Source organism: Bidens hawaiensis, unplaced genomic scaffold (genome assembly GCF_021521415.1).
Source record: "Bidens hawaiensis isolate Kalapana, Puna unplaced genomic scaffold, B.hawaiensis_p1.1 tig00017562_1, whole genome shotgun sequence".
In the NCBI taxonomy this organism is placed as follows: domain Eukaryota; kingdom Viridiplantae; phylum Streptophyta; class Magnoliopsida; order Asterales; family Asteraceae; genus Bidens; species Bidens hawaiensis.
The window spans coordinates 21,925-31,912 of NW_027492652.1; the positions used below are offsets into that span (position 1 = coordinate 21,925).

At 34.8% G+C, this 9,988-nt stretch overlaps 1 protein-coding gene across 1 annotated transcript; it reads left to right on the top strand.

Annotated features, from left to right (window-relative positions):
• Positions 1 to 4,160: 4,160 nt before the first annotated feature.
• Positions 4,161 to 6,459, top strand: LOC143554118 (protein SINE1-like). The gene is made up of 3 exons (XM_077043971.1): positions 4,161 to 4,227; positions 4,859 to 5,913; positions 5,998 to 6,459. The coding sequence occupies exons 2-3, from the start codon at positions 4,867 to 4,869 to the stop codon at positions 6,361 to 6,363; spliced, it is 1,413 nt and encodes a 470-aa protein (XP_076900086.1). The 5' UTR covers positions 4,161 to 4,227; positions 4,859 to 4,866; the 3' UTR covers positions 6,364 to 6,459.
• Positions 6,460 to 9,988: the final 3,529 nt, after the last annotated feature.

Genomic DNA, 9,988 nt, shown 5'->3' on the forward strand with positions numbered 1-9,988 from the left:
TATTATTATTATTATTATACACACAAACATTTTTAGGTGATATTTCCAACACCACCCTACACTTTCATACACACGAACATTTTAAGCGTAAGTCATAGCTAATAATTCACTACAATGCCATACAAAAGTAGTCATCATCATTCACCATTTAGACACAACTACATGTAGTCAGATAAAACGAGTTGTCAAAAAGTTTGTCTAAACAACTACATGTATCACTACACTGCCCTATGCAAATTTATTGAACTGTCCTACACAAATTTAGAAACAACTATATGTAGTCAGATAAACTATATGTTCACCTACACTACCCTACACAAGTTTATTGAACCACACATTAGTATCGCAACTATCCTACACGTTCTTACATCACTCAAACTATGTTATAATAACCATACAAAAATAAAAATTATGTTCAATAAATCTTTTCCCAAAATCCATACTATGATTTACAAACATAAATATTGTTAACTAACGTGTGTATCACACTTCCCTACATTAATCTACACTATAATACACTCCCATAAACACAAAATTAACGTATCTTTGGGAAATATGAAAATATGGAAACAATATTTGATATCTTTGGAAAATATGAAAAATTGATTATGGTAGCATGATTATGGGAATTTTGGATAATAATCTACAATTTTAATGTATCTTCTAAACACAAGATTACTACACTACCCCTTTTAATTAAAAAATGCATTAAAACAATGAGTTATTAATTACAAAAATGTCATAATCAATGTAGGCCATTGATCAATCTAATCAATGATTATAAATAACTTCTCACACTAATATGATTTCTCCAATGAACCATCTCATTTACACACACACATATATATTGCACAACCCAAATGATAACTAAGTAAGCTTATTTAAAAATATAATTGTTTAAATCAAATAAAATAAACCTTTTACTTAAGGCCCAAAATTTTACTTACGTTGTTAAAAACATGGGCCGACTAGATCATATCAAATGAAGATTGGAAAATTCGTTATAAAAAAGAGGGCCGACTAGATCATGAACGTATGCCGACTAGATCGCGTTATTAAAATTAAAAAATACTAACATTTTAAACTATAAATAGGCAAGAATCGGGATAGATATATGAACCACCAAAATCTACCCAAACACTTGCCCAATATCCTTGCAAAATGTCTTCCAAATTTGTAAAAAAAAAGCCACGTCCAAACCTCAAACCAATATATATCAGTATGACCTGTCTCCATTTCTAGAATATGTGGCCTCGGAATTAGGATGCGATCAATAAGTGTGGAAGTGGGGGTGGGGTGTACTCCATATCACACTACTCCAACTACCACCGGCTTCACTTCATCCACCATATTTCACGAGGAAGGTTTCGTTGGGGGGGGGGTCCCGCTTGATATATAGAGAGGCGACCCAACCAGAACCTTGAACACCCGACATTGTGATGTGTATGTCGTCAAAGTCAAAGATGTAGAGCAAACGACACATCTAGTCGCTGGTTCCAATTACGCACACCAAATTAATTAAATATCATGTATTTTGTTATTAAAAAATGATATTGTAATCGGTATATTTATAACAATCAATGATATTAATCATATAACTTTGTTAACTTTTTTGTGAATTTAATATTAAAACATACGTAGCTATAAAATTCGTTCAATAGTTGTAGACATTTTTGAAAACTTCACGATCTGGTCGGCGTTTTCACGATCTAGTCGGTATTCGTTCACGATCTAGTCGGCCCTCTTTTCTGATAACGTTTTTTATAATCTTCATTTGATATGATCTAGTCGCCCAACATGTCACTAATATAGAACATGTAAGTCTTCCATTATTACTCTCATCTAAATCTCTTAAAAGCTTTCAAAGCACATTTATGAGGTACCAAAAACTTTGATTTTGACTTAATATGCATAGCTTTTACTCATTATTTTGATTTATAAATTATTTATCTTTATTTAAAAATAGTGTTTGTGTTTACTTTTTAGTTGTTTTAAGTGTTAATGTATATGTATATTATGTATGTGATACATATCAGGTGTGTGTGCGGTGCAATGCGGTACGATTTTAGGCTAAAACGTACTTAACTCAAAAATAAAAGATGTTATTTTTTTTAATTTTTTAAAACCGTTTGGTTATTTTGCTTTTAATGGTTAATGTTGAGGCGGTTTCTTAGGATTTTTTTCGGTTCGGTTTTGTATTTTTGGTTTTTTTAATTCCGGTTTGATTTTTTCGATTTCGTGCATACTCCTAATATATATATATATATGTGTGTGTGTGTGTTTTATATGTATTAGTTATACATATTGTATACATTCGTATATGATAACCCTTAAGAGTATGTGCCCATCTAAAATATATCTAATAGAGATAAATTTTGGATTGTCCCCTTTTGGGATTGGTTTTTGGATATTATATCTCGTGTAGGATATTTACAGGTTGACTAATTAAGAAAAAATCAATAGTTATTTCCTCATACTCTTTCACGTTTGCGTTTTATACGCATACTTTGGGAGTTGAGGGGAAATGATGCCGATTTTTTCTTAAATAGTCAACTCATTAAATTGTATACACACATGATATAATTTTCAAAAAGTGGGTTAGGATCTGCCGCCTTAGAGCACCAATTTACACCACATACGTATATTTATTTGTTATTTTGTTTTCAGATGGATCGTAAAGACTGGATGTATGGTATTCCAAGTACTAGCAAAACATATATAAATGACGTTCAAGGTTTTCTTAAGGCTGCCAAAGATAATAAAGTAAAAGTTGGAGATGAAATGATTTGGTGTCCTTGTAGGGATTGTCAAAACTACAAAAGATTTGATAATATTAATGAAATGGCGTTTCACTTGACGACTCGTGGTTATAAGCCTAAATACACTTGTTGGTTAATGCATGGTGAGTCACTTGGTGATCGTGGCATGTCGTCAAATAATTAAGGAATGAAGATAAACGTAATTCAATAAATGACGACGATGGGGATTTAAATGACACCAATGACAATTTAAACGACATGTTTAAAAATATAGAGACTGATGTTGGTGATGATGAACTAGACATATTAAACATCTTTTTGATGGTTTATAAAAACCATTATATACCGGTTGTTTGAAAATTTTTACAAATCTATTAGAGGCTGTGCATGAATTGCTTCTGGAAGATAACAAGTTACAAGTTTTGTTTTACAATGCAAAACAATTGATGTGTTCGATGAGTTGAAAGTTAAAAGAATACACGCATATCCAAATGATTGTATGTTGTACAAAAAAAGTTAAAAAATGATCACAAGTGTTTTAACTGTGGTGCGTCGAAGCATAAGCGTAAACCGAAACGGGTTTTTAACAGAGTGATCTAGTCGGCGTTTTCACGATCTAGTCGGCCCGACAAAGACATGAATGCAGTCGACCCGACGAACCAGTCGTCACGTCAGCTTTATGGACATGTGTTCACTTTTATTGGCTATACGAACTAGTCATCTTGAATGATCAAAAAGTCGTCCCGCTTTTTTTTGTAATGGACATTTTGGGAATTCTTTGTAAATGGTGGACAGATTTGGAAAACCATATTTTAATATGGATATTACGGGAATTTTCCTTAAATAATGCTTAATAATCTTAAATACATATAAACGAAAACTTAAAATGCTCTATGGTTGTTTCCCATCTTATCTTAAACCACCAGATTGCTTTATTTGTAAATAAAAGCTTCTCATGCATTTGACCCGAATTCATGGGTATGAGTCTCACCAAACCCATATAACTCTTAAACGGGATATAACATTTAGTTTTACATATCGGTTAATCAAAGAAACCTTAACCTTGATAGCTTTTAAACGAGTTATTTATTACATCTCATTTATTTGTGAAATCATTTCATAATCAAACCCTAAGTATATTATTAACTTGTTTACAATAAATAAAATTAAAATTTAAAAAAGTATATAAATATCATAAACGAAAAATGTAAAACAACCTCTGTAATACGAGAATAAAAGGAGTAGTATTTAATATAATAAAATATTTTATTTCTTTAGTCAATTAAGGGCAAAAGCGTCAAACCCACAAAAGTAGAAGAGGGAAGAACTCGTAGTTAGATTTTGAATAAAAAAAGTGGGGGGAAATACATACTCCAAATCCAGTTGAATACAAGACACTTATCTCAATGGCACCAAATCCATGATCCTCGTTTCACAACATCCTTAATTATTTCGAAGCAGCAAACAGGTACTATTGGAATCTGCATCTCAATCTTCATTCATCTAACCACTGTATTATCTCTACTTGTTAATCAAATTCTTGCAGTTTTTGATTGTTCAGCTGATTTTTATTTATCCTTTTGAAATTTACAGATATGATTAGTAGTGTAATTTTTATTTAGGATTTTAATATCTTACCAGCTTAATAAATAAACGGGTTGTGATTGGGCTGACATTAAGCCGGGGTCTCTTTGGAAGCAACCTCTTTATTTTTCGGGATAAAGGTAAGGTTTGCCTACACTATCTCACCCTCCCCAGACCCTGCTAATATGTTTGTTGTTGTTGGTGACATATTTAATTCAATGGGTCATGTTCGGGTTAATGTGTTTTATACTCTCGTTTATGTAAACGGTTGACCTGCTTAATCCAATTTTTACAACTCAAAAACCCGATTAACATGTTTAATGGGCTGATTACAATTTGTCAACCCGTTTGACACATTTCGGTAAATGGGTTCACCGGGTCATGTTCAAGTTACAAGTTTTTAAATCTGTACATGCTAGAGTTGATGTTTTAAGTTTTAACACAAATAAAAATATGGGTCCTTTTCAGTTGACCAAACTCACAACCCAAACTGACCGGTTTGATTTCTTTTGCAGTTCATCAAATGGGGAGGAATTTAAGCCTTCTACTTAAGCGAGAATTATTAAACCTCGATAAAGATCCCGATAGCAAAAATTCATCCATGAAAGGAATAAAATCTTACATAAAAAATTTAGATTCGTCCGCGATCCCATTCTTCCTTTCTCAAATCTCCAACACCAAACAAACCGAATCAACACCAACCGAATACACAATCTCACTTTACGAAGTCCTCGCACGCGTTCATGGTCCAAAAATTATTCCCCAAATCGACAACATCATGTCCAGTATAATCAAAACATTAAAATGCTGTCCCCCCTCTTTTTCCCTTCACCAAGCTTGTTCAAAAGTGGTCCCCACCATTGCTACACACGCGGTAGACCCCGCTACACCGGATCACAACAAACGGAAAATTATTCACTCGCTTTGTAAACCCCTCTCGGACTCTCTTTTGTCGAACCAAGATAGTTTGTCATCTGGTGCAGCTTTATGTTTAAAGGCTTTGGTTGACTCGGATAATTGGCGCTTTGCTTCGAGTCAAACGGTCAACGAGGTGTGTCAAAGGGTTGTTGGGGCTTTAGAGAAATGTTTAACTACAAATGCACATATGGGTTTGGTTATGTCTTTAGCGGAACGTGATGGTTTAATCGTTGAAGCGTATGCACGGTTGTTGGTTCGGTCTGGTGTCAAGATTGTAAATGTGGCTGGTTTGGAAGGCAATTCGCATAAACGATTGATGGCGATTCAAATGATTAGCTTTTTGATGAAAAGTTTGGATTATAAGTGTTTGATGTCGGAACTTGGTTTTATAATTGAGGAAATGAAGAAATGCGATGGTGATGACGATCAAACAACTTATGTTAAAGGTGCAGCGTTTGAAGCAATACAAACTGCGAATAGGATTTTGAGTGAAAAAGGGTCAAAGTTTGAGAAGTTGACTTCGGCTGGTCAAAGGGGTCTCACTGCATCACCTGAATCACAAACAATGAGTTATATGCTCGATTCGCCATATGGGATTAGTGGTTTATCACAAGAAGTTGACTTTGACGGAAGTGGTACTCCTAGTCCTCTGGTGAGTTTAATGAAGTCAAGTTTTCGTTTTTGAATGTTTATTTATCTGTTTTAATTTATCTTATGTTTGTAAACCTTGTTTCAGAGATCTTGGTCTTTTATAAATCTTGAGCATATTAAGATTTTCACAACTCCAAGAAAGCTTATGAAGTGCCTTCAAGATTCAAACCAAAGTCAAAAAGTCAAAAGCCGGTCAAGTCAAAGTTTCATGAGCCCATTGTTGAGCAAGTTTGATCTGAAATGTGACCTTAGTGACAGTTTCGGTCTTGATGAGGAGCGGTTTTATGATGCTTCAGAACACATGTGTCAAGAAGCTGACCGTGAAACTAAACTGACACGTTGGTTTTCGGTTATGAGGATTGTTTGCGGTCTTGTTGTTTTGTTTGGGATAACTGTTTGTTTCTTGTTAGTGGGAGATAAAAGTGAAGAATATAATGTTGTTCCTACTTGATTTAGGTCTTTTGTTGTTGTAAGTCAAAAGTATGAATGTTTATTATTGCTGATAGACATGAATTTGAAGTTTATTAGTTGATGCCTTTTGTTTAAAGGTTCTAATTTGATGTCAAGTGTTCAGCCATGAAATAAGGCTTTAGCTTTATCCAACAATCTAAAAAGGGAAATGTCAGAGGCACCTTGGGTTTTTCTAAAAAACCCCTTAATCTGCCTATAACACTATATGCCGTCTATTAAGAGGTGTTTTTAAAAAAACCCACTTTTTGTCTTATTATGTTTTTTTAGTTTATTTTTTGTGTTTTTTTCTTTTCTTTATATGTCTATATTTTTTTGTTTCCTTTTTTTTATTGTTCTTATATAATAAATTTTTAAAAACAATAAACATTATTATATAAAGTTTTTGTAACAAATTTTTTTTCCAAAACAATAAACCCATATATACACCAAACCAAAACATTATTATATACAAAAACATCGAGTTTTTACATAATAAAACAAAATACACACAAACTATAAATACGAGGTGTCGTCGATGTCGGAGGCCGTAAACGGCGCATCATGAACATTGACGTGGTCGTCGACCCCCTGTCTGACGCCTGATCCCTGACTGTCGTTGTCCACATCATCACCCCGTCCGCGTCTAACGCCCGACGTGCTCGCCTCGTGGTCAAAAGTAAGTGGAGGCGGTACCCCACGCTGAGCGGGGCTGAGGTAACTGACGATCCAGCCAATCTGACGCTGCATCTCCAGCTGCACCCGCTGCATCTCCAGCAACACCCGTTGCATCTCCAGCATCCCCCGCTCTATGAGCTGTAACCTGGCGTCAGTGCCGGCATCGAAACGCACTGCGTGATAAGTACGGGGGACGTGCTGTGGCGGTGGCTAATATCAAAACAATAACTAATTAATAAAATAGATGAATTAAAAGTAAAAATTAAACGATAATATAAACACGTACCTCATGTGCGTCAACATCAACATCAACTTCCGCGCCCTCCTCCTCGTCGACAGGCTGGTCAACAACCTGGACCTCCGCCGCTGCTATCGGGGCAGGCTCGACTAAAGGCACCGGGACTTAAGCAGCGCGTGCCGACTGGCCCGACACGAGTCATTAGGGAAGACTACTTGACACACATTCATAAGGGCTTGGTCCGCGTCAGTCAGTATCACCCGTGGCTCCATACGATCATCGAGCAATTCTTTAAGTTTCTCGAGTGCCCATGTGAAGTTCTTCTCTTTTTCCCTAATTATAAATGCGTGGCCAATACAGAACGACTTTGATGTTGATGTCACGCCAACAAATTGAACCAACGGTCAGTCGTATATGTTGGTCTTGTACGTCGTGTCAATCAACAACACCTCAGGGAATGCACGCCACATTTTATGCGACTTATTATGACAGAAGAAAATATCCTCCGTCCTATCGTTCGAAGCATTTTCCCGGGTATAGCACACGAAACCATTTTTATCGAACAAGTGTTCAAGTACCTGCATTGGATTAAATAAAACATTAATAAATATTATAAGCACAAGTTTATATATATAGTAAACTATGAAGGTTTTCAACTACCTTCATGGGGGTATCGCCAATTCTTTCCTCGTTTCTAAGCTGATATGTGTAGTTGTATATGTTCCTGAGTGATGGTTGGCAATTGGGAAACTGGTCTTTTACGGCATCTTGAATTTGTTAGGTCTTCAAGCCGTTCCGATATAACCTCGCAACCAGATCAAGTTCATCGCTGTTCATTTTTCGGAGCTCCGCGTACCCCGCCTCAAAGACAATGGGATCGTGGTTGTGTGTATCGTTTACCACTTTAAGCCTCCAACATTTACCTGACGAGTCGTACCTGCCTTGGAGTTTAAATGGATAGTATTTTTTGATACTACCGGTACGTCTGATCGTGGCCTTCAGTTTGGGTTCCCCTCCACGATTGCATGCAAGGTCCACACCGTTTATCCTTGACCGTCGGACCACAATAACACACCCATGATCACGTCCTCTCTTTTTTGCCCATTCCTCCAACTCTTTACAAGACTCAAAAATCTAAAACCATTACAAATAAATATTATAAAGAATAATAATAAATATAATAATTAAATAATAACTAAATAATAATAATAATATTATAATAATAATCCTAGCAGTAATTATTTATAATTATATTAACGTAAGTATGAACTAAGTTTAAAGAAAATAATTAGTTTTCATAATTATTTATAACCGGTTATTGGCAAAAAAATATGAGTTATGTCAGGGTTTCTCATAATTAATTTGATTATGAAAACCGATTGACGTACCGGATGGCAAATGGACCTCAGCTGAGTAAAAAGATGACAACGTCAAAAAGAAAAATTATATTTTTTTCGTAATGACTAAATAATTATATTGTACGTTCTTATTATAAAACAAAATAATTCATATTTCCTTTATAACTAATTACTATATATATAAACCGGTTATAAAAATATGATCATGTGTCATTATAAATAATTCAAAGCTAGTACAAAGTCAAAAAGAAATATATCCTAGCTTTTTACGTTAATAATTATAATAATACATATAATAATAAATATAATAATAATAATTAAATAATAATAAATAATAATATTAATAAATTCTAACAGTAATAATAATAAATATTATAAATAATAATTGTTAGGGCCTAAATTTTATAGTCGGATCTATGCTCAGGATTCCGAATATGTTAAGGATTCTCGAATAAGTTTAGTATCCTGAGTATTATTGCTAATAAATAGATATTTCTCTCTTGGTGTTGATTTATAATTGCAGATATTAATTGTTGATTTACTCCATGCGAAATACACGGTTGGTGGTTACATAAAACGTGTGGAATGAGTTATAACCGCTAGCATTAAGGGCCAAGTAATGATTAATGGTCAAATATTGATTATTATGCCGAAATCTCGCACTTATAGTTAATATTAGCATGTGTGGGACCACATTTGATGAGTCACTCCCAAAAGAATCGGTCAAAGACGTGGGATGAACATTGAAGAACGTGGATAGACTCAAAAGAAGAGTTCCCCAACGGCTATATTGGAAGACTCTTTCAGTTCCGGGATACTCGGAGAGTTAGTTAGGGATTTCAACCTATCCTGCCGATACAAGTATTCTGAGGATTATACTTCGGGATATCCGGCTGTCTATTTGTTTTGCAGATAAGACCACGTGTTTAATATGCTAATATGAACGTGGGTTTGCAACGACTAGTGCTTAGACTTCGTCAAATTAAACGTGGGCAGCAAGGGATGAGTGGAAGAAATAGTCTAGGGTTTCCGGAATAATCGGGATATCAGTTGTAAATCTCTTATTATATATTGAGCTGATAATATCGATAGTTCACACACAATTCACTTGTTTAGCTGCTAGTACTCACTGTATCACTTAGCTCACGATCACTTATCAGCTCCAACATTTGTAATCACTGATTTTATTATTAATAATATTGACGGTGATAGTTTTCACCGTCCGGGGGTTTTTTGTGCCGGAGATCATAAGAATCAAGCGTTAATTCGACCAAAAGTTAGGTTCATAATCCTTAACCGAAGCGATTCAACTAAGGATTAAGTTGCAAACTCTTGACCGAAACGAAGATTATCAT